Here is a 25,657-nt window from a genome sequence, read left to right as displayed (position 1 = left end):
AACGAACAGAGGGAGAAGGAAGGAAGATAGAGGAGAAATGGAAGGAGGAGAGAGGAAGGAAGGAGAGAGGAGGAGGACAGGGACAGGGAGAGAGAAATGTTCATTGTGTTTCTCCTTGCAAACCCAATAAACCAATAATTGGCATCTACTTGTATGGCCTTCAACTCCCAGAATTCCCAGTCAGCATGCCACGTTCGGACAACCCTGCTGTAAACAAGGCCCCGAAACCTCCAGTTCGCTCTGAAGCCCTGACCTCTGCCCTCACGGAGGGGATGCCCCGTGTTCCTCAGAAAGGAGAGGAAGACCTCTGAGAAAGGTTCCCCCCAACTGACAGGATTGCCCCCAGCCCCAGGGTTCCCCCACCAGCCCCTCCTTGTATAGGGTCTCCACCCTTGAAACTTTAAGCCTGGGCAGACTTCAACTCCCAGAATTCCCCAGCCAGCTGAATTCTGGGAGTTGAAGTCCGCCCAGGCTTAAAGTTGCCAAGCGGAGACCGTGTTGTAAGGCGACCCAGAACCCCTTTCTCAGCGCCGAGGTTCCCATCTCGTGCCCGGTGAAGTGCTGAGACGGTCTGGAAGGAGGAGCCTTTCTTCTTGGATCCTTTGCCCTTCCCGCCATCTCCGCCTGGGGGAAGAAGAGAAGGCTGACGGAGGGAGGCCGGTGCAGGGCTCTCTCTCATCTGCACAAGCACAGGGAGTCCTCGACTTACAACAATTTGTTTAGCGACCAAAGTTAAGGCGGCCCTGAAAAAAGTGATTTATAGCTAGTCCTCACCCTAATGATCTTTCCTTTTCTTTCCTTTCCTTTTTTTTGGTTCCTTTCCTTTCCTTTTTCTATCTTCCTTTCCTTTTTCTATCTTTCTTTTCCTTTTTCTATCTTTCTTTTCCTTTTTCTGTCTTCCTTTCCTCTTTTCTCTCTTCCTTTCTTTTTCCTTTTTCTATCTTTCTTTTCCTTTTTCTATCTTCCTTTCCTTTTATTCCTTTCCTTTTCTTTTCTTTTCCTTTCCTTTTTTTGTTTTTCTTTTTCTATCTTTCTTTCTTTTTCTTTCCTTTTTCTTTCTTTCCTTTTTCTTTTCCTTTCCTTTTCCTTTCCTTTTCCTTTTTCTTTCTTAACTTTTTCTATCTTTCTTTCCGTACCTTTTTTCCTTTCCTTTCCTCTCCTCTCCTCTCCTATTTTCCTTTCCATTCCATTCCTTTCCTTTCCTTTCCTTTCCCTTCGCTTTCCTTCCCTCCTTCCCTTCTTTCTTTTCCTTTCCCTTTGCTTCCCTTCACTTCCCTTCGTTTCCCTTCCCTCCTTTCCTTTCCTTTCCTTTCCTCTCCTCTCCTCCTCCCTCCCTTTCTCATCCCTGATTTATAGCTTTCTAAACTAGACCCCACCACTTTCTGGTTTGTGTCTCTTCCAATCATCCCCTTTGCCTTCTCCAGGACATTCCCAAGCTGTTGAGGACCCTCAACAGCAGAAGATAAGGCCCACTGGACCTCAACACCAGAAGCTGATGAGCAAAGAGCCACCTTCGTTAACCCTGAATGCCGGTCACTCAATAATTCCCGAGAGGCCTTCATATCGACTCTCCAAGAGGTCCTCAGTTGGCGTTTTCCGCAGCATCTCCAGGTCAAGACCAGCCCGGAGACGCAGAAGGTTTCAAGCCAGCCATGACATCATTCTCTCTTTCCGCTTCCCTTCCCAATCTCACCCGCCTCACTGCCAGCGTAGCTGGAGAACAGCGTGGCCAAGAGCTTCAAGGCCGACTTCTGGAAGAGGGCCACCACGGTCTCATTGAGGGGGGTCCTTATTCTTCTCCAACCACCCGTTGATGTTGTAGTCCACGGTGCCAGCGTAGTGTACCAGGGCAAAATGAGCCTCCGGTTTCCCCTTGGTGTTGCGGGCTTTGCCGAAGTTGGCCGATTTGCCCAGGTGGTTGTCGTAGAGCTTGGCCTTGAAGGTCATGTCGGTGGCCTTGGGGAACATGCATTCTTCTTCCAGGATGGACATGATGCCCAGAGGCTGACCCCGAAAGATGGAGAGGAAAGGGACAACAATGAGGACAGAAAGAACGGGGAAATAAAATTAACCTTCCTGGAAGTCAAGCAACCTTTCTACACAATATATATCCCAAAGGTGCTTTTATTTTCCCCAAGAGGCAACCAGACTTTCTGGGTTTTATTTTTCTTTGAAGACATTTCGCTCCTCATCCAAGAAGCTTCTTCGGCTCTATCAACCTTCTTGGATGAGAAGCGAAATGTCTTCAAAGAAAAATAAAACCCGGAAAGTCCAGTTGCCTCTTGAAAACAAACCACCTTTGGGATAACCATGACCTGGATCAGGGATCACCAATCTTTTGGACCTCAGGGGCCACAAAATTCATGATTTTAAATCCCGCGGACCACTAACACGATCTGCCTAATGGTCAGCTGTGTGGGCGTGGTTAGGTAGTCATGTGACTGGAGGGGTGTGTGTGGCCAATTCGATGTCACTCGTGTTGAGGGACACCTCGCCGGCCTTTACTGGTCCCTCCCCTCCCAGCCCCTCCCCGGACTCCTCAGGGCCCCCCAACAGGAAGCAGTGGTTGGAGCTAATCAGGCCCCAGGAGAAAGAGTTGGCCAAACAGCTGGCTCAGTTCCAATTGGATCTGGCCAGGAAGAAGGCTCGGCAGAAGCACCTCACTGAGGACTAGGAGCATAGGCTTTCCAAGCAGAGGGAAGGCCTGCGGGAGTGCAAGGCCAGGCACCGGGAGGCTCAGCGGGCTGAGATGGTCCAACCACTGGAACGAGGCTCTTCGGCACCAGCGGCCCTTCCCTCCAGCCTTCGCCCAAAACCCCGTGCCAGGAGGTTGAAGCAGACCCCAAGCCGGAATTTCTGACCCCCTCTGACCCACACAAAAAGACCCCAAAGGGGGAGACTCTCTGCAATATGAATGTCCATTGCACTTATCTGGCCCTGACTTAGTACAATTATGCAAATAATTCTTTTGTGGACCACCAACATTTTCTCACAGGCCACCAGTTGGTGACCGCTGACCCAGATGACTGAGAATCTCCATAGACATCTGTCTACAGCAAGGGTCTTCAAACTTGGCTAACTTTAAGACTTGTGGACTTCAACTCCCAGAATTCCTGAGCTAACGTGACCAGAGAGGGGAATTCTGGGAATTGAAGTCCACAAGTCTTAAAGTTAGCTGAATTTTAAGACTTGTGGACTTTAACTGGAGATCCTTGATCAAGATACAAGTATTTCTTGAATGACCATTCTTTGTTTAGTGATTGTTCAATGTTACAACAGCACTGAAGAAAGTGACTTATAACCGTTTTTCACACTTACGACCAGGGGTGGGCTTCAAAAATTTTAGCAGTTGGTTCTCTGCCTAGTTGCTGGGTGGGCATGGCCATGGTGGGCGTGGCCCAGTCAGCCTCCTGCACCATGGCGGAGGGGATGTTTTTGCCTTTCCTGGGCTCCGGGAGGGCAAAAATGGCCTCCCCAGAGGCCCTCAGGAGGCCGGAAACCTGGTGGCTCCAAGGGGGGCCATTTTCTGCCCTTATCTGCAATCCAAAATGGGCCACATGGAGACTCCAGGGAGGGGAGGGGTGGGCGGGTCCAGCTAGGGGTGGGATTTGCTGGTTCACCAAACTGGCTATAAAATTAGCTACCAATTAGCTAAGGGTTTGCCCGAACTGGGGCGAACTGGTAGCAGCCCACCCCTGCTTACGACTGTTGCAGCATCCCCACAGCCATGTGATCAAACTTAGATGCTTGCAGACTTAACGGCTAGCATGATATGACCATAAGTCGTAAGTCATGGTAAGCATTGAGCTGATAATACAGGAATACCGTATTATCGTCCAATTCTGATATCCCCAGACTAACCAGAAATTGCTGTCAGTGTTCCAACGATTGCCCTAATTAAATCATGAGCCCCTCCTTCTTACGGCAACTCAAAAACAGGCACAGGAATGATTTACGAGTTGACAGTTGTGAGTTCTCCAACACTGGAGGTTTTTTAAAGAAAAAATTAGACAGCCATTTGTCTGAAATAAATATAGGTATGGTGTCTCCTATTTCAGAAGGGAGTTGGACTATAAGACCTCCAAAATCCCTTCCAACTCTATTATTCCGGTTTAACCAGAACAATCATCAGATCTTCCTAGAATCTTTTACTCTCAAGTTATCGAGGGGTTGTTATCCCGCTCCAAATAACCCAACTGTTGTTCAGAGGAGCTCATCTGAGATACGTTTTGGAGAACCAACGATAGAAGGTTCACCCAATCCCCCCCGCTTACCTTCTCAATGAGGTCAATGCAGGCCTGGAGGTCCATGCCGAAGTCAATGAACACCCATTCGATGCCCTCCTTCTTGTACTCCTCTTGTTCCAGCACAAACATGTGATGGTTAAAGAACTGCTGCAGCTTCTCATTGGTGAAGTTGATGCAGAGCTGCTCGAAGCTGTTGAACTGGGAGGGGGGGAAAAAACAAAATTATGGACCACCCAAAGTCAACCCATCAATGTGGGTCACGCAGGTCTCATCCTGTTCCCTGTAGATCTCGCAGTGACGGACTTACGTCAAAAATCTCAAATCCAGCAATGTCCAGCACACCGATGAAATACTGCCGAGGTTGCTTGGTCTCCAAAGAGTTGTTGATTCTGACTACCATCCAGCTGAACATTTTCTCATATACGGACTTGGCCAGGGCCCCGATGGAATAATACACCTGGGTGGAATGGAGAGACCAGGAATTTACATAGTGAAACCTTAGAATAATAGACTTGGAAAGGAACCTTGGAGGTCTTCTAGTTGAACTCCCTGCTCGACCAGGAGACCCTATTGTTAGGGTTCTGGCGATCGCCCTCATTAAATCATGAGCCTCCAGCCAAGCTTCGAAAGAATCCAAAAGATTTATTAGGAGCAACATGCCAGCATTAACCTAAATGAAACCAACTCTGGCATATGTAATTCACAGTCACCTGTGACCCTGTCTCCCCCACCCCACTCCCGTGTCATAAATCAGATTCTCCAATGAAGCACGTTCACGGGCCGGGTGTCATCAATCACATTCTCCAATTAAGGATTTTCAATGCCAGAAGACCCAGTTGCCTGGTTAAAATCTTTTAAGATAAGGGTGGAATGTACTTCTGGTTTACTGCTGTATTGCTCCGTCAGATTCCCTACCCGCTTGTCTACGGCAACTTGAAAACAGGCCCAGGAATGTTTTATGAGTTGACACCTATATCCTTTCAGATAAATAGTTTTTACTTATTTATTTATTTGATTTGTCAATCGCTTACAAGATAATAGGTATAAGTATATACATAGTTATGAATACATGAAATGGGTACGTATAAGAAAAATAAAAAAGAAACAATAGGACAGAGACGGTAGGCACGTTGGTGCGCTTATGCACGCCCCCTACAGGCCTCTTAGGAAAGGGGTGAGGTCAATAGTAGACAGTCTAAGGTTAGTTTTTGGGGTTTGGGGAAGAAACCACAGAGTCAGGTAGAGAATTCCAGACATTGATCACTCTGTTGCTGAAGTCGTATTTCCTGCAATCAAGTTTGGTGCGATTAACCTTGAGTTTGTATCTATTGTTTGTTCTTGTATTGTTATGGTTAAAGCTGAAGTATTCATTGACAGGTAGGACATTGCAATGTATGATTTTATATACCATGCTTAGATCAGACCAAAGACGGCGTAATTCAAGGCTTTCTAGTTCTAGAATTTCAAGTCTGGTGGCATAAGGTATTCTGCAACGAGTAGATGAGTGGAGAACTCTTCTTGTGAAATATTTCTGGACTTTCTCAACTGTGCTAATATCAGATACGGAATGTGGGTTCCAGACTGATGAGCTGTATTCAAGTATTGGTCTAGCAAATGTTTTGTATGCTCTAGTTAATAGTGAAATATTTCCAGAGAAAAAGCTACGTAGGATTAGGTTAACAACTCTTAATGCCTTTTTGGCTATGTAGTTGCAGTTAGTTGTCCAGTCTCTTTTTGAAAGCCTCCAGTGATGGCATCCACAACTTCTGGAGACTACCTAATACAGGGGTGTCAAACTCAATTGATTGGATCCAGTCCATGGGGCCATCCTAGAAAATGTAAGGGGGCGGCCCATGTCACATGGGCCCAGTCTACCCAATACAAAGAGGAAAGATCAGGCCAGTGAAGCTTCGGCCGGGTCTACCCAACACAAACAGGAAACAGGACACGCCAGCAGTTTGGGGAGTGGTGCCAAGCAGACCATGCCCACCCAGTTGGCCACACCCACCCAGTCACACCCACCCAGGAGGGGGAGGAAGATTGTGGGGACCTTGGTGCTATCTCTGAGCTTAGTTGTTTTCTTGCAGACGTTTCATCACCCAACTAGGGAACATCATCAGTGCTAATTAGGTTTCAATGGGTAATGAAACATCTGTAGATAACAGCCAAGTTCAAGACAGCACCAAGGACCACTCCCCAATTGTAACTTCCCACAATGCCACAGGATTCTCCTCTACCAGGAGCATTGTGGGATGCAAAAATGGCTACCTCCATCTATGTTAAGAGCCCTTTCCAGTCCTTAAATGGTCCCATTTAGAAGTCCCTCCCCTTGGCATTTTGATCCTGTCTTTATCTTCTGAAAGAAACACGAGAGCCAGATGGGCTCAAACCAATGTTGGTTTTGTTCCACCCCAGTCAGACAGTCGCCTCCCTAAAGCCAATAATCAGGGTTTAAGAACAGCAAACTTCCCCTAATCCTGCGAGCATCCCTCAATTGATTGATAAGTCGATCTAAACCCCCTATCAGGATTTTAAGAGGGGATATAAATAGATAAAAAAAGAGAATAAATCTCATCTGGGATCACCTGCAATCAAAGGGATCATGAAACTAAGGCTAACTTTTTTTTTACACTGGTAATTTTACACAATTGGAGAATGATTAACAATACAGGTAGTCCCCAATTTTACAACCACAATTGACCCCAAAATTTCCGTGGCTAAGCGAGACAGCTGTTAAGTTGCCCCGTCTTAGGAGTTGTTAAATGAATGGCTTCCATTTTTTAAGTTAGTCACACGGTCGTTAAATGAATTTGGCTTCCCCACTGACTTTGCTTGCCAGAAGGTCGCAAAAGGAGATCGCGTGACACAACCCCGCCCCCACCCCCGGTTACTGCGACTGTCATAAATACGAGTCAGTGGCCAAGCGTCTGAATTTTGATTGTGTGGGGAAGCTTGGACGGTCGTAACTGTGAAAAACGGTTATAACTCACTTTGTTTTAGTGATGTTATAACTTTGGTCATTAAAATGATGGTTTGCTAGTTGAGAACTACTTATAATAGCCCAGGTATCATTTTATAGCCATTTCTCTGCCCTCAATTTCCAGTGTTTGAAAGAAGAAATATCTGAGTAAAACGCCTGTTTTTCAGCTTCTGAACAATGCTGACCCACGCTATTAGAAAGAGACAAAGCTATCAGCCAGGATTTGGAAGCTGTTGTGTACTTGTGGGTTGCTTTGGGTTTTGGGTTCCAGCTGTCACGGACATAGCTGAACGCTGTTGGTGGGACAGGTGTTTGCTGAGCCTGGCTCCCCGGGAATCCCCAACTACAAAATCTGCAGATTCCAAAGTGAAAGGGAAAATGCTAAGGCCTTGGCAAGACTACTCTTGGAATTTGCATCCAGTTTGGGTCACCATGATATATAAAAAAAGATGAGACTCTGGAAAGAGTGCAGAGAAGAGCAACCAAGATGATGAGGGGGCTGGAGGCTGCAGGAACTCGGGATGACTAGTCTAGTGAAAAGAAGGACTAGGGGTGACTAGAGTAGAATAGAAATAGGAACATAATAGAATAACAGAGTTGGAAGGGACCCTGGAGGTCTTCTAGTCCAACCCCCTGTTAGACAGGAAACCCCTACAGCACTTCAGACAAATGGTTATCTAAGCTATTCTTAAAACCTTCCAGTGTTGGAGTATTCACAACTTCTTGAGGCAAGTTGTTCCACTGATTAGTTGTTCTCAGGAAATTTCTCCTTAGTTCTAAGTTGCTCCTGTCCCTGATTAGTTTCCACCCGTTGTTTCTTGTCCTGCCCTCAGGTGCTTTGGAGAATAGCTTGACTCCCTCTTCTTTGTGGCAAGAGAGGAGAGGAGAGGAGAGGAGAGGAGAGAAGAGAAGAGAAGAGAAGAGAAGAGAAGAGAAGAGAAGAGAAGAGAAGAGAAGAGAAGAGAAGAGAAGAGAAGAGAAGAGAAGAGAAGAGAAGAGAAGAGTCTTACACTTAGGCAAGAAAAACCAAAAGTACACATGGACTGGGGTGAAACCAGGCTCAATAGTAGTAGCTGTGAGAGGGATTTTGGAGTCTTAGTGGACAACTAGTTAAATATGAGCCAGTATTGTGCAGCGGCAGCCAAACAAGCCAATGCAATCCTAAATCGTATTAATGGAGGGATACAATCCAGATCAAGGGAGGTACTAATACCAATCTATAAAGTCTTAGTAAGGCCACACCTAGAGTACTGCAGCCAGTTTTGGTCACCACACTTATAAAAAGATGTTGAAACTCTAGAAAGAGTGCAGAGAAGAAGAGCAACCAGGATGATAAGGGGACTTGAGGCTAAAACATAGGATGAATGGTTGAAGGAACCGGGTCTGGCTAGTCGAGGGAAGAGAAGGACCAGGGAGACAGGATAGCAGTCTTCCAATATTTGAGTGGCTGCCGCAGAGAGGAGGAAGTGGGACAGGCTATTTTCCAAAAGTCCAGACAAGGAACAATGGATGGAAATTGATCAAGGAGAGAAATAAGGAGAAATTTTCTGACAGAGAGAACAATCAACCCATGGAACAGAAATTGCCTTCGGAGGTTGTGGGAGCTTCATCACTTTCGAGAAGAGACTGGACTGCCATTTGTCACAAATGGTCTAGGGTCTCCTGCTTGGGCGGTGGGGTTGGACTAGATGACCTACAAGGTCCCTTCCAACTCTGTTAATCTGTAGGAGAAGAGAAGAATGAAAGATAGGGTTGGATAGGACAGGATAGGATAGAACAGGTCACAAAATAAAATAGATTACAGGACTGGAATGGAATGGAATGGAATGGAATAAAATGAAATAAAATAAAATAAAATAAAATAAAATAAAATAAAATAAAATAAAATAAAATAAAATAAAATAAAATGAAATGAAATGAAATGAAATAAATGGAATAAAACAAAACAAATAGAATAGAATAAAATAAATATAATAGGAAGTTGGAGGGACCTTGGAGGTCTTCTAGTCCAACCCCCTACTTAGCTAGGAAACCCTGCACCACTTCAGACAAATGGTTATCCATTCTTCTTTAAACCTGAAGGCAAAAATTGTACAACTGCTTAATTGTTCTGACTGCCAGGAAATTCCTCCTTAGTTCTAGGTTGCTTCTCTCCTTGATTGGTTTCCACCCGTTGCTTCTTGTCCTGCCTTCAGCTGCTTTGATAGCATCTTCCAATAAAGGTAGTCCTCAACTTACAGCAGTTTGTTCAGTGACCATTCAAAGCTGCAAGAGCACTGAAAAATTGAACTTACGGCCGTTTTTTCATAGGGACGACCTTTGCAGCGGCTCCCGTGCTCATGTGATTAAAAATCAGGTGCTTGGCAACCGGTTCACCTTTATGACGGTCGCAGTGTCTCGGAGGGGGAGGCGTCACACAACCCCTTTCGCAACTTTCTAAAGAGCAATGTCAAAGGGGAAGCTAGATTCTCTAAACAACCAAGTTACTCACTTACCAACTGCAGGGAATTGACCTAAGGACCGTGGCAAGAAAAGTCGTTAAATGGGGTGAAACTCACTTAACACATGTCTCACTTAACAATGGAAAATTTGGGCTCTGTGGTGGTCATAAGTCAAGGACCGCCTGTACTGAATTCTCCCCAGGGCCCTCTTTTGTACTGAGGAAATGCGCCCCTTTTAAGGATTGCAAGGTCGAAGTTCAACAGGTGCTGTTATCCCAATTTGTGTAGTTCTGGGACAAGCTTGGCCAAGTCCAAAGACCTTCCCTGTTGACCATCTCCGACCGAGCCTAGCAGTAGGGAGCATCCTTACCTGTTGGACATTTTGCCCTTTGGTGACGTATTCGTTGCCGACCTTCACTCGGGGGTGACACAGCCCCTTGACTAAGTCGGCCGAGTTGAGACCCATCAAATAAGCAGATTTATCAGCATCTGGAGAGTAAAAGAAACGCAGGGCCGGTTCAGACCGGTTTGGCCAAATCTCTAGCTCCGAGGATCAGCGGGGAGAGAATCGGTTTGCTCTAACAATCATGGGCCCGCCCGCCTGCTCGTGCACTGTACTGATGTTGATCGTCCCAGTTGATCAGCATGGAAGAGCAGATTGCTGCTCCTCAGCTGTGTTACTCCCCCAAAGTAACATAGCAGGTAAGGATTTTTGCATCGGTGTTCAGGTGCATGCAGCACACGTCAGGCGTGCATGTGTGTGAAGTGTGCGTGAGCGCACAAAGCACATGATCACCGAAACGGTTGTTATACTGGCAGCATCCCACCTCTGAAGAAACGGTTCTGGCAAATTTCACGCGAACGTAAACAAGAAAGATTTCCAGCCTTGTGAGATATTCCTATTCTGATGTTCTCTTCCTTCCATAGAAGCCTTCTTCTTCCACGACACTCAGTGGAGACCTTCTCTATCAGTCTTCTTCCCAAAATGTTTCCCTCTACCCCTGAAATTCCCAACCACCAATAGAATTCTGGAACCAGTAGAGCAACACAATTGGAGGATAATGTTGAGAAAGACCCTATCATTCCATCTACAACTTCTCCAGCCCTTTTTCCTTTGTCCTAAGATCTATTGTTTTCCCACTGTTAGACATGCTGTTTATATATGGCACCATAGAGCAAACAAAGAGAACAGTCATCATGTGCTTTACTGCTGAACTGTAACTGTAATAGGAAACAGGAAACTCTACTTAGAACAAAAGAGCAGGTACCACAGATCCAAACTTGTAAACACTGCCATCTACTGGTTGAATATTACTGCAGTTGTTGCCTAGAAATATATTCCAACAATGAATTCCAACACTCACCCTCAGTCCCATCAGGCTCAGCCTGTTCTTCTCGCTGCTTCTGCTTGAACTTCATGTTCCCGTAGTGCATGATGGCCCCCGTCAGCTTGTAGACACCCACTTTTTCCTCAGGGGTGAAGCCCAGGACGTCAAAGGCACTCTGAGAGGAAAAGGGATAGGTGAGTAGAAAGTCACAAGGTCCATGAAACGTGAAGAGAACATTTGAGTTTGCTCCCTATTCCTGAAAGGTTGGTGAACCTCAACTTACATCGGTAGCCATTAGCTCTTCAGAGTCATCAATGGAGGCCACTGTTACTTCTCCTTGGGAGACGTAGTGGTAGTCGTAAGGGTTGTTGGTGACCAACAGGAGATCTGTTAGGTAAGAACAGAGGAAAAGCAAAGTTATGAGGTGAGCTTATTCATAACACAGGCAGTCCTCGACTTTCGACCACAACAGGTCCCCAAAAATCTAGGTTGTTAAATGAGACATTTGTTAAGTGAATTTTACAACCTTTCTTACAGCAGCTGTTAAGTGAATCACTGTGTCAACTCCTAAAGCCTGTTCTCAAGTTGCCATAGGCAGGAGGGGGAGAAACTGATGGAGCAGCCCAGCAGCCACAACCAGAAGCACATTCCACACATATCTTCTTCAAGGCTGTATCTCAGGCTACCGGGACTAACCAGAGAGGAGTCATGATTTCTATAGCCCACGAAAGTGCTCCGTTGGAGAATGTGATTTATGACACACCTTGGGAGGAGGGGGGAAACAGGGTCATAGATGGGCTGTAAATTACGTCAGGCAAAGCTGACTTCCTTTGCATATGTGCAGACATGTTGCTCCTAATAAATAACTGGATTTCTTTTGAAACTTGGCTCGAGGCTCATGGTTTAATTAGGACATCCATCAGAACCGTGACACATTACTGTTGTTAAATTACTCACACTGTTGTTAGGTAAATCTGGTTTCCCCATTGACTTTGCTAATCAAAAGGTCCACAAAAGGGGATCCCATGACCCCTGGGACACTCTGATCGTCATAATTCTGAGTCAGTTACCAAGTGCCCAATTTTTTTTAAAAAAATATATTTTTTATTGTTTACAACTGAAGGTGTACAACTACAGTGCAGCCATTTTGGTGTTAGATTTGCAATACATACAAAGATATTGCTAAACCAATAACATTCATATTATTGATACCGTATTTGCTTTTTGGTTCTATTCATCCTGGCTATTTTTGTTCCGACCTTCCCTTCTTTTTTGTAACCCACTGATAAAGCTTATTGTAAGCTTTATAATAATAATCTGATTTCCCTCTTATTTTTCAAGTCTAAGGTTAGCTTGTCCAATCCTGAACAAGCCATTATTTTCCTTATTCTCTTCCTGGTAGTATGATTTCATTCTTCCAATATTGGGCATATATCATTCTCACCACTGTCAAAACAAGTATAATTAAACATGCTACAACTTTCCTATAACCTTCTGTCATTATCCCCAAGAGCAATAATTCTGGTTTAAACCAGGGGTGGGATTCTACCGGTTCGCATCTAGTCTCTAGAACCGGTTGTAAACATTCTAAGAGGTTCAGAGAACTGGTTGTTACAAGAAATTACTGGCCTAATCCTGTAAGGAAGGCAGGAAGGAAACATTCTGGTGTTGCTTACAGAAACTGCCTCTCCGCTAACCCTTATTACATTCTTGGCAGGACTAGATTTTCTGTCTCAGGAACGTCTTTGGAGTTTTTTTTCCCTCCTTTGCTGGTGTGGAGTGACCATTCAAAGTTACAGTGGCACTGAAAAAAGTGACTTATGACCATTTTTCCCACTTACAACTGTTGCAGCATCCCCACAGTCATGAGAGGCCAGGCGAGGAGATGCGTGCCTCAATGTGAGTGATATTGAGTTGGCCACACCCAGCCAATAACATGACCACCAAGCCATGTCCACCCAGTCACATGACCACTAAGCCACACCTATCACCTAAGCCACACCCACAGAACCGGTTGCTAAAAAATTTGAATCCCACTCCTGGTTTAAACGGAATGTGCTATCCCACCATTTGCCCCACCCATGTCTGTATCAATCTCCAGTATTTTCTTGCCTAGTTACACATCCACCACATGTGGCAGAACACACCTGGTAAATCCTTGCACTTCCAACATTTTGGGGATAAATTTTTGTACATTTTGGCAAGCTTTGCTGTGGGGAGGTGCCACCTGTAAAACATCTTGTATCGATTTTCCTTATTTCCTTTTGTATTTCCTTTCCAAGTGCCCAAATTTTGATCAAGTGACCATGGGAACGCTGCAACGGTCATAAGTGTAGAAAAATGGTATTTTGAGCCCCTTTTTTCAGTGCCATTGTAATGGTCACTAAAACAGATGTTTGTAAATCTGTATACGCCCTCTTTCTATTCCCCCAAAAAAAGAACTATATAAAACTTGCCCAGAAGTTCCGGCTTCTTGTTGGACAAAATCTGATAGAAGATGTGGTAATTCCTCTCAGATTTCAGCTGAAAAATCACCGAGACTTCTCTAAGAGATCTAAAAAAAGAGAGACAGAAAAGAGAAATATAACAGAGGTTGTGTAAACATGAGAACAAGAAGGAAAAAAACCTAAAAGACGAACAAGATTGGAATCAGATACAAAGAAATGGTTCATTAAAAAGAAAAAAAAAGCATATGTCAACAGAAGCCCTCAAGCAATGGATGAAAAATGTGGAGAGGGAAGTTAAAAATTGGATGGAAAGATAGACAGGTGAGCAATTAATTAGGGTTTATTGAGTACAAGGGGATTCCTGCTAGCAGGTGCTCCTCATCTTTATTGTCCCTGGGAATCATTTATAGCCCTTCCTTGTTGACCTCATCCATCTTCTATTCTGTCTTTCTTCTTCTTCTGAGTCTTTCCATTTTCTAGTATATAAGTCAGTTTTGCTCAGCCTGATTGGGTTTGTCAAACCCAAACCATATCAGATAAGTGACTGTCTGGACTCTTCTTAAAAACCTCCAGTGTTGGAGTATTCACAACTTCTGGTGGCAAGCTGTTCCACTGGTTAATTGTCCTCACTGTTAGGAAGTTTCTCCTTAATTCCAGGTTGCTACTCTCTTATTAAGTTTCCAGCCATGATTGCTTGTCCTGCCCTCTGGTGCTTTGCAGAATAGTTTGACCCCCTCTTCTTTGGGGACAGCCTCTCAAATACTGGAATACTGCTATCATGTCGCCCCTAATTTGTCTTTAATTTCTCTAGACTAGCCAAACCCCAATCCTGCAGTTATTCTTCGTGTTTTTTTTTTTTTGTCTCCAGGCCTTTAATTCTCTTAGTTGCTCTTCTCTGAACTTTTTGAAATAGTCTCAACATCCTTTTTGTAGTATGGTGGCCAAAATTAGTTGCAGACAGCATTCCAGATGTTGTCTTATGATGATTTTATAAAGCAGCACTAATACTTCACACGATCTTGATTCTATGCCCCTGTTTATGCAACCCAGGATTATATTAGCATTTTTGGCTGTTGCTCTTGTTTAAATAATCATCCACTTAGGACTCCAAGGTCCCTCTCATAGTTACTACATTTGAGCCAGGTCTTGGCTAATCTATAATTATACATTTGATTTTTCCTGCCCAAATATACAATTTTATTTTTCTCCACATTGAAATTCATTTGGTTGAATAGGGCTCATTGTTCAAGTTTGTCCGGATCTTTTTGGATCCTGAGTTTGTCTTCTGGGGTGTTTTGTTCTTCCTACCTAGTATGGTGACCAAAATTGGTCGCAGTGTTCCAGCTGTGGTCTTACTAGTGTTGGAAGAAATATCCATCTGGTTCATTTCCAAGTGGGGAGAAAGACACAGGAAACGTGGAGGCTGATTGGAAAGATGGTTTATTGGTGAACAGGACCACAGAGGGTTTGAGATCCTGGGCAGCTGATCACATGGAGTGGAGACTGAATGTTATTTATACCCTCTTTTAGGCCTTGCCCTTGAGCTTCCTATTCCTGTGGCAAGGACGTGTATTCTATTGGTTGCTGCCAGAGAACCATGGGGCTATGCAGAGGTCATAGCTAAATTTGTAGGTTTTCTGAGTCAAGCTTGATTGAAACTTGAGCTGATGCAGTAATGGGATCCTACTGGTTCAGCCTGGTTCAGACGAACCAGTAATAAAAAATGCTACTGTTCGGCCAAACAGGTATTTCTTTCTTTCTTTTTCCTCCCGACAATCAGCTGTCCCGATGATCAGGATCCCCCTTGTTGTCTTACTGCTTCACCTAGGAAGCTTCCATGAGGCTCAGGAGGCAAAAAGGTGTGTGTGTGTGTGTGTGTGTGTGCTGTGCACACACACCCGTGCTCCAGTTTTGCCTCCTTGGGCCTGGGGGCAAAAATGGCCCCCCAGGTGGCTTCCCTGAGGCCCAGGAGGCAAACAAAAAACAAAAAACGGAGCAAGTGAGGTTTCTACACTGGGGATTTATAAAGCAGTGCTAATACTTCACGTAATCTTGATTCTCGGATGAGAAGCGAAAAGTCTTCAAAGAAAGTCCGGTTGCCTCTCGGAAGGAGGGGGAAAAAAGCACTTTGGGGAAAAGGTGACTTGGATGATGGAGAATTTCCATAGATATCTAAACCACGTTTGCAACTGCTAAAATTAGGAGCCCATTGGGCTGGACATTGGGCTGGGAAAGAAGACGGACAGACGGACAAATGCAAGTTTTATTAACCAGGGTGACTTACACGTCTCGATATCAGCGGAGGCCAACTTGCCTGTTGCCCCAAAATGAATTCGGATGAATTTACCCTAGGTAGAAATATGAGTGTAAATAGATAAAAAAAAAGATCTAACAGATGAACAGAGATGGAAGGGACCTTGTAGATCATCTAGTCCAGTGGTCCGCAAGAAAATTATGGTGGTCCGTAGAGAAATATCTCGCCCAAAGCAACCTTCCCCAAGCAATTAATCCAAGCTGTGTGGGAACACAAGGCGGTGCCTCCCACATGGCCTCCTGGCCCCCGGCCTTCAGCCAAGCGCAAACCTTACCTTGAGTAGAGCCACACAAGCTGGAATTGGAAGGTAAGACCAATTTCGCGGGAGGGAAATCTGCCCCAGGGTGGTTTGCTGACGTGGGTGGGAAAGTCGGTCCCATATTCCAGAGCTGCAGTAGTCACAAGACTGGCCCTTTGGTCATCCCAGAGTAGCTCCTCCAGTCCATGGCAGGTCGGTGCACCCAGGTGGAGGAGCAGCTGCTCCAGGATGACCAAAGGGCCAGTCTTGTAACTACTACAGCTCTGGAATATGGGACCGACTTTCCCACCAACATCTCAGCAAGCCACCGTCAGTCAAAATTCATATTAGTGGTCCGAGGGATTTAAAATTATGAGTTTGGTGGTCCCTGACGTCCAAAAGGTTAGTGACTCCTGATCTAGTCCAGGGGTCACCAACCTTTTGGACCTCAGGGACCACCAAACTCATAATTTTAATTCCCGTGGACTACTAATATGAATTTTGACTGACGGTGGCTTGCTGATGTTTTCCCAGGGTCTCTGCAGAAAGCAGCAGAGAGCCTGGGAAAATCCCCCCAAAAGTCTGCAGAAAAATTCCCCATCCCGTTTTCCTACTGTTCAATCATTCTTTATTTGGGATCACAGGATACCGTCTCCAGCTCCGTTCTTAGGGGGAGAGAGAAAGAGAGACTTTTGGCTTCATGCAAGGAAAGCAGCAGAAGCAGCAGAAGTCTTTCTTTCTCTCCCCCAAATGAGAGAAATGAGTCTTTGCCGGCACAGCCTTGCAGGGTCCCAAAGACTCGTTTCTGGCGGAGTTTGGGGGAGAGAAAGAAAGACTTTTGCTGCTTTCCTTGTGTGCAGCCAAAAGCAGAAGAAGAAAGAAGCGGAAAGAAGCAGCCCGGTGGCCAGGCCAGGCGCGTGGGGCGAGTGGGGCGAGTTCCCCCCCTCCGCCCTTTCCCCCCTCCCCTCACTACCTCGTGTTGTTTGCAATGCAAGAGATGCAGCCTGGATTAATTGCTTTGGGGGTGACATTTCTCTGCGGACCAACAAAATTTTCTCGTGGACCACTAGTGGTCCCCGGCCCAGTGGTTGGCAATCAACCCCCTGCCCAAGCAGGAGACCTTACATCATTTCTGACAGATGTCAATCCAATCTCTTCTTGAAAGCCTCCAGTGATGAAGTTCTCACAACTTCCGAAGGCAACTTCTGTTCCATCGGTTGATGGTTCTCACTGTCAGAAAATTCCTCCTGACTTCCAGGTTGAATCTCTCCTGGATCAGTTTCCATCCATTATTCCTTGTCTGACCTTTGGGTGCCTTGGAAAATAGATTGACCCCCCCTCCTCTCTAGGGCAGCCCCTCAAATACTGGAAGGCAGCTATCCTGTCTCCCCTGGTCCTTCTCTTCACTAGACTAGCCAAGCCCAGTTCCTGCAACCGTTCGTTGTATGTTTTAGCCTCCAGTTCCCTAATCATCCTGGTTGCTCTTCTCTGTACTTTTTCTAGAGTCTCAACATCTTTTTTATAGTGTGGTTACCAAAACTGGATGCAGAACTCTAGGTGTGGCCTTACTAAGGCTTTACAGAGTGGTATTACTACCTCCCTTGATCTCGATTGTATCCTTCTGTTAATGCAATTTAGGATTGTGTTGCCTTTTTTGGTCGTTAAGTGACACACACAATCATTAAACGGATCCGGCTTCTCCCATGGACTTCACTCATCGCTCAAAGATTGCCCCTTACAGTTATTGCTACATATTAAGCCTGGTTTCACCCAGTCTGTATGTGTGGGCTTTTTTTGCCTAAGTGTAGGACTTGACTTTTCCCTACGCTGAATTTGATTTTGTTAGAGAAGGCCCAGGGTTCAAGTCTGTCGAGATCCATCTGGATCTTGAGCCTGTCTTCTTAGGGGTTGGCTATTCCTGCCAGCTTAGTATCTAGATTTGAATCAAATCAAATCTTCCACTTGGCCAGTGGACCTCGATCTTCAAGCATTTATTGAGAAACCATTCAAAGTTACAACACTGAAAAAAGTGACTTACGACCAGTCCTTGAATTTGGATGCTTGCAACTGGGTCATATTTACGACTGTCATATGATCACCATTCATGACCTTCCGATGAGTGAAGTCCATGGGAGAAGCCGGATTCGCTTAATGATTGTGTGATTCACTTAACGACCACAGTGGTTTTGCTTAACAATGGCAAAAAGGACATAAAATCGGGCAGGACTTGCTTAACAATCGCCTCCTGAGCAATGGGAATCGTGGTGTGAATTGAGGTTGTAAATCAAGGATTACTTGAGCCCAATATTTCTGTCACTAAGCGAGACAGCTGTTAAGTGAGTTTTGCCCATTTCACAGCCTTTCTCCCTGCAGTTGGTAAGTGAATCGCTGCCATTGTTAAGTTAGGAACACCGTTGTTAAATGAATCTGGCTTCTCCATTGACTTTTCTTATGAGAAGGTTGCAAAAGGAGATCACGTGACCCCCCCAAGGGACTCTGAGACCGTCATAAATGTGAGTCGGTTTGTCAAGCTTCTGAAGTTGGATCACATGACCATGGGGAAACTGCAGCTGTTGTAAGTATGAAAAATGGTCATAAGTCCCTTTTTTTCAGTGCCAATGTAACTTTGAATGGTCACCAAATGAACTGTTGTAAGTTGAGGATGTCCTGTATGGACTGATGGCCTCTGTAAGATGGCAGCTCTTTCAAGGTCGACATAACTTTGTAGTAGAGCAGGAAGACAGGTGAGACATCTTCCTTCTTATCACCCTCCACCGTGATTCTAGATGAACGTCGGCGATCTTTCTTACTCAAACCTAACTTTAGATTTGGAGCACTCACAAAACGAGAAGAATTGTCGTTCCTCAAAGTTTTGGCGTTGCCGAAGGCTTCTAAGGCAGGGTTGGCCTGGATAATTTGATCTTCCAACGTCCCCTAAGCAGAAACCAAACAGACAAAAGAAGGGAAAAAAATCCAGATGAGAAGAAAGGTCATTTGTTTTTTCATCCCATCTCCATAGAAACGGCTCCTAAACCCACCATCATGAATGAGACCGTAGAACAGTGTTCCTCAATCTTGACAATTTTAAGCCTGGTGGACTTCAACTCCCAGAATTCCCCCTGCTGGCTGAGGAATTCTGGGTGTTGAAGTCCACCCAGCTTAAAGTTGCCAAGGTTGAGACCCACTGAAGTAGAAGACACAAGAGACACAAGGAGTATCACAGGAATATTGAAATAGTCAACCTAGTTTTCCATGAACAAGTTGATGGAAACTTGCTATCACACTATGCTTAGGAAGATGGACCTGTCATCAAATATTTCTAGAAATTTGGAGAAGGCTGGTGGCACGGAGAAGGAGATGTATGGGGAAGGGTGCTCAGTCCTGCCAGGATATCAATACCCAGCTAAGACAAATCTGTTAGAAATTCTGTTTATATCTAGCACCACAAACCAAACCAAAGAGTACAGTCACCATGTGCTTTACTGGTCAACTGCTTTTTTTAACTGTAACAGGAAATTCTACTTAGAGCATAAAGTATGTACCATAGATTCAAACTTGTAAACACTGCCATCTCCTGGCTGAATACTACTGTAGTTGTTGGATAAAAATACGTCCCAACAATGAATTCCAGCAACATCCCATTGTCGTGTCGTTTGCTTGATAACAACCTGAATCATGGACCATTATTCTGGATTCCCATGCGTGAACAAGAGGATCAAGGGTGAACACAAGAGACTGTCCGAATGACCACACATAGAGGAAATTGTTTGGGTTGATATCTGAAGGAGCTTTGGAAGTTCACACGCTTCTGAATTCCATTTGTCCTTTCCAAATAGAAAGGGTAGTGACTCTACAGGCAAGTCCATGAGTAAGAGGTAGCTTGGCTAAACAAATCCTTGGCTAAAGAAATCTCAACCTGAAGGCATGCATATGGGTTCCTTCAAGGGTTCATTGAGTTTTCCAGAACTATACCACGCTGCCTTTTTCCAACCCTGACCAATGGTAGAGCTTAGATCTTATTCTTTGAGAGGTTCTGGTTAACGTGGTGATGTTTTGGGTCATGCCAGCCCAGAATGTACACCCAGGAGTAATTTCCATGCTAGTGACTCATCCCATCTTCTCACATCTATCCCTGTTGTTTATGTGAAGCTTGTTCTCTGTCTTATTTCAACAGGGCCATAGTTGACTGATTCTAGAAGGTGCCATAATCTATCAGAGGGGATCTGAATTTAGTTTTGGTTCTACCTTCCATTGCAGAAGACCGTGGCTTGCTTTTCATCTAAGGGAGCAGAAGAAAAGGATCATCTGGACCTTCTCAAAATGTTATCAGCTAAATCCAAAACCCAAGGGAAGAAAACGCTAGGGGCATCTTCTCAAGAACATGCTATAAAATAAGCTTCCTCAAGTTGATGTTCTCCAAAAAAAACGTCAGGAAGATCTTCTCAGGAGCAGGCTTTAAGAGAAACTTCCCCAAATTGATGTTCTCCAGATGTTAGATTACTAGTCCCATAACCCATAGTTAAAACATATCTGACTGTTGAACTCCAAAACCAGAATAAGAACTACCTTGGGGGAGTTGGTGACTTCTTTTTGCGGTCCCCAATGGCAGCGATGCTGGCGAAGTATTGGATGACTCGTTTAGTGTTGACCGTTTTCCCTGCGCCAGATTCTCCACTGAAAAGGAGACAGAATAAAGTGGGGGAAGGGATGTGTGTGGGAAAAGGGAGTAGCTTTCATCTATGACTTCTAAGCCATCCCAGTTTTGTTTCGTTTTAAAAAAAGGCCCTCCTACCAACTTTTAAAACTTTCATGAGAAGATGCATTTGATACTCACGTGATGAGGATAGATTGGTTTTCTCGATCTGAAAGAAAATAGCAAATATCAAGATTGGGGTCAGTGTGGAGCCGAATTTAACCCATTCAATCATCTTTGCAACGAATGCGTAGCTGACACCTTCCAGAGGTAGACTTCGACTTACGACCACAACTGCGATGAGAATTTCTGTTGCTAACAAGGGGGTTGTTAAGTGAGCCATGCCTGATTTTAGGGCCATTTTAGTGACAGTTGCTAGATTAGGCTGTTGTTTATTCTTAGCTTGTTTGTCTGCATTGGTAGTTCCTTGCTTGGGGTGTTGTTTACTTCTTGATTGTTGATCTTGGTGCTAGTCTCTGCTCATCTGGGTGTCAATTGATGGTGAGATCTTTTTGATTCTCGCTTTTGAATGGTATGTAGTTGTTGTTTATCTCGGCGTGCCTGTTGATGGCTGATTTGCCTGAGTGCAAGGCTTCAGGGAATTCTCTGGCATTTTTGGACTTGGCTTAGTCTAGGAGGCTCACCCTTACCCTGTTGAAACTATGATTAAGTCCATCCATGTGTTGAGAAATTATCAACAGCGTAATCAAGGAACCGCCAAGACCACTCCCAACGACACTGACAGGCCAAGAGACTAATGTATAAAAAGAGAGTAAACCTCACTTTCTTTTAGTACTGATGATATTCCCTGGTTGGGTCATGAAATGTCTGCAAGAAAGCAACCAAGCTCAGAGAGCACCAAGGATCCCAAGTCCTCCTCCTCCTCTCCCTCTCATCTCCTCTCCTTTTCTCCCTCCTCCCCTTTCTCCTCCTCCTCCTCCTCCTCCTCCTCCTCCTCTTCCTCCTCCTCCTCCTCCTCCTCCTCCTCCTCTCCACAAACCTTACTCCCTTCTAGCACTGATGATGTTAGCTCGTTTGATAATGAAACGACTGCAAGAAAACAACCAGGCTCATAGGACACCACAGACCTCCTCCTCCACCTCCTCCACCTCCTCCTCCTCCTCCTCCTCCTCTCTGAAAACCCCTCTCCCTTCTAGCATTGATGATGTTCCTAGTTGAGTCATGAAACGTCTGCAAGAAAACAACCAAGCTCAGAAAACACCAAGAATGCCACAGTTCCCCTCTTCCTTTTCCTCCGCTCTACAAACCTCACTCCCTTCTAACACTGATGATGTTAGCTAGTTTGGTAGTGAGACGTCTGCAAGCTCAGAGAGCATCAAGGACCCCACAATCCTCCTCCTCCTCCTCATCTCTGCAAACATCTCTCCCTTCTAGCACTGATGATGTTCCCTAGTTTGGTAATGAGATGTCTGCAAGAAAACAACCACGTTCAGAGCACCAAGGACCCCACAGTCCTCCTCCTCTCCACAAACCTCACTTCCTTCCAGCCCTGATGATGTTCCCCAGTTTGGTAATGAGACATCTGTAAGAAAACAACCAAACTCAGAGAGCACCAAGGACCCCTCATTTCAACCTTGAGTTACAACTCTTCGACAGGTGCTTAAAAACAACCTGACAACCTCTGCTTGAAGGCTTCCTACCTGTCAACATGTATTGATACGCGTTGTCGGAGATTGAGAAAATATGGGGAGGGGCTTCGCTCCTTTTTTTCCCCCTGTAGGCAGCCACCACTTCAGCGTTGTAGACGGGGAGCCATTTGTATGGGTTGACCGTCACGCAAAAGAGGCCGGAATACGTCTGGGAAGGGAAAAAGAACAAAAACAGAGAGAAAACCACACAAAAAGGTCACCCCAAATTGCATAAATTTGGAGCCTCTTCTCCAAGAAGCCATTGCTTAGCTTCCTCCAAACCTGACATCCCCCAAATGGGGCGAACTTCATCTCCCAGAATTCTCAGCCATGGCCCCGCCCACTGAGGAATCCTGGGAGTTGAAGTCCCAACCTCTGGAGAAGTTTGGTACAGCTAATTTGATGCAGGAAACTGTAAGAGCCCTTGAGTTAACACTACAATCGAGGCCAACTTTTCTGTCGTTCAGTGAGACGTTTGTTAAGCAATGGCTGTGGAACCTTCCCAGAACCGCTGAAGGGACCGTGTTGTAAACATTTACAACCTATTTGCACTATTCAGGGGACACCGAGGGCACAGATAAATCTCCAAGCAACCTCAACAGCTCTCAGAGAGAGTACGAACGATCAGAGGAGTGCAAAGGAATATAAATCCTTCCGTCTTCTGCCATTCAGTCAGAACTGAAGAAAGCTTCTTGGATGAAGGGTGAAACCTCTTCAAGTCCAGTTGCCTTTTGAAAAAGCACCTTTAGGACAACCATGGCCTGGATGACGGAGAATCTCCATAGATCCCATAAGATGACATCAACAGAGATAATTGGTTGTGGGAGGAGTGCTTTGGGGAGAAAATAAACCCTTATTCCCAGTGTGGCCCATGAGGACGGACATGTCTTTACTCACATAGATCATCCAGGAGGCGTAGCGCTCCTTCAGGTTGAAGAGCACGGCTGGTTCGTGCAGAAAAGTCAGCATGGCCATGTCCTCGATCTTGTCGAATTTGGGTGGGTTCTGCTGGTGGAAGTCGGCCTCCCTCACTGTCATGGTCTGAAAAAGGTCAGGAAGAGAGAACAGGGGTTGGCTGGATGTAATTGGACTATGAGAATGACCTTGGCAGACAGGAGGAAGCACTGCAGAGGAGGCAGTGATCAGATAAGAGACATCTCAGCCCACGGAAGGAAAAGGGGTGTGGGAAGCATCCCTAGTTTTCTGCAAAGTCACACAAATAACAGAGTTGAAAGGGATCTTAAAGCTCTTGTAGTCCAAACCCCTGCTCAAGGAGGAGACCCTATGTCATTTCAGACAAATGCTTGTCTAATCTTATCTACAAAATCTCCAGAAATGGAGCACCCACAAATTCTAGAGGCAAGTTGTTCCACTGATTAATTCTTCTCACTGTCAGGAAATTTCTCTTTAGTTCTAGGTTACTTCTTCCGTTGTGGCCTGTCGGCCACCGTCCCCTCCAGCAGCTGAATCAGAGGAGGAAGAGGAGGCGTGGGAATTAGGGTCAGCCTCAGGGCAACCTGGGAGCTCCAAGGGGGAAGAGGGAGTGGAGCTGGCAGAGAGAGAGAAAGAGAGGAAGAGGAGGAGCCTGGGCCGTCTGTCAGTCCTCAGGTGGAGAGTCAACTGCCCCCAGGTCTGGGGGTAGCTGATGAGAAAGAGGAGGAATAGCCGGTTCCAGTGCCTGGCGTACGGATGTGCAAAAGGCAGAGGAGAGGAGAGCAGTGGAAATCTATGGGCCGGTTCTTAGGATGGAAGAGCTATCACTGCTGCTAGTGAGGCCCCACTCTGCCTTTTATACACTCTGGCAATAAAAGGCAGAGAGTGGAGACAAATAGATGTGGCAGACAACTGTTAATCGCCTGGCCAGCTGGACTTGTTAGCCTGCAGTGTGAGAAAAACTTTTTGCCGGTGCTCCTAATAAAGGAATCTTTGAGTTAATTTCAGTGGGTTTGTGGTGTTTGGAGACCTGGGTCAGAACATCTCTCTTTGACATCCATTCCAACTTCTTGTCCTGCTTTGGTGGAGACTAGGTTGACCCCCCCCCCTTCTTTGTGGCGGCCCCTCCAATACTGGAATATCGCTATTATGTCACCCCAAGTCCTTCGATACAAGAACAGGAGGAAAGAAGTGCTTTCAGACTTGAAAAGATACCAGGTAGAAGTATCATTAGTAGCGATAGACTTATATACCACTGCACAATGCTTTACAGCCCTCTCTAAGCAGTTTACAAGCCAGCATACTGCCCCCAACAATCTGGGCTCTCATTTTACCGACCTCCAGAAGGATGGAAATCTGAGTCAATCTTGAGCCAGTGAGAATCGAACTGCTGGCTGTCGGCAGAGTTAGCCTGCAATACTGCATTCTAACCACTGTGCCACCACAGTACTCGTGGTTTGTGTTTCTTAAGATAGACTACCTTGAAGGGTTGACCCCTAACTTCTTCTCAAGGCTCTGGAAGAAAACTTTGGAGAGTGGGACTGTCTATCTGGCGATTCCTGGATTGATACTTCAGCTCCGCTCAATTTTTTCTGAAGATTTTGATGCCTTGATATCTGTCCTTCGCTCTTGGTCAAGATTTCACCATAAGATCTCCTTCCCTGCTCTTGACTCCGCAACTTTTCAAATATTTTGACTCACAATTCTCTACAGCCCATCTTGAACAATCACAACAAGCAGCTCCCCTCCGTTGTCACCTTCTTTCTGGAACCCACCTTCTCTACAGATTCTCACCTGTCCATGATGGACACTACCTCAACCATCTCCCTTGTGTTGCCACCTTCCTTCTGGACCCCACATTCCCCACAAATTCTCGCCAACCCACCTTGGACACCTCTTCATACAGATTTCCTTCATTGCCACCTTCCGTTTGGAACTCACCTGTTTCACAATTTCTCACCAGCCCTCCTTGGACACCATCTCAACCAGGTTTCCTCCATTGCCACCTTCCTCCTGGAACCCACCTTCCCCACAAATTCTCAGTGGTCCACCTTGGAGGACATCTCAACCAGGTTTCCTCCATTGCCACCTTCCTCCTGGAACCCACCTTCCCCACAAATTCTCAGTGGTCCACCTTGGAGGACATCTCAACCAGGTTTCCTCCATTGCCACCTTCCTCCTGGAACCCACCTTCCCCACAAATTCTCAGTGGTCCACCTTGGAGGACATCTCAACCAGGTTTCCTCCACTGCCACCTTCCTCCTGGAACCGACCTTCCCACAAATTCTCAGTGGTTCCCCTGGAGGACATCTCAACCAGGTTTCCTCCATTGCCACCTTCCTCCTGGAACCCACCTTCCCCACAAATTCTCACCGGTCCACCTTGTA

General features: G+C 45.6%; 1 protein-coding gene across 1 annotated transcript in view; it reads right to left on the bottom strand.

Annotated features, from left to right (window-relative positions):
* LOC113448748 (myosin-6) overlaps nt 1-25,657 on the bottom strand; it is a 65,104-nt gene that overhangs the window by 33,474 nt on the left and 5,973 nt on the right. The window contains 17 exon segments of the mRNA XM_087918189.1: nt 551-624; nt 1,694-1,784; nt 1,786-2,004; nt 4,275-4,445; nt 4,555-4,704; nt 10,039-10,157; nt 11,033-11,171; nt 11,280-11,383; nt 13,453-13,530; nt 13,533-13,550; nt 15,728-15,791; nt 18,837-18,929; nt 20,531-20,537; nt 20,580-20,669; nt 20,830-20,857; nt 22,350-22,506; nt 23,235-23,378. Of these exon segments, the coding sequence (XP_087774315.1) occupies nt 551-624; nt 1,694-1,784; nt 1,786-2,004; nt 4,275-4,445; nt 4,555-4,704; nt 10,039-10,157; nt 11,033-11,171; nt 11,280-11,383; nt 13,453-13,530; nt 13,533-13,550; nt 15,728-15,791; nt 18,837-18,929; nt 20,531-20,537; nt 20,580-20,669; nt 20,830-20,857; nt 22,350-22,506; nt 23,235-23,378 (1,746 nt within the window).

This window comes from Pseudonaja textilis, chromosome Z (assembly GCF_049901715.1).
Source record: "Pseudonaja textilis isolate UNSWEBS1 chromosome Z, rPseTex1.2, whole genome shotgun sequence".
NCBI lineage: Eukaryota > Metazoa > Chordata > Lepidosauria > Squamata > Elapidae > Pseudonaja > Pseudonaja textilis.
This window is presented reverse-complemented; position numbering and strand designations above follow the sequence as displayed.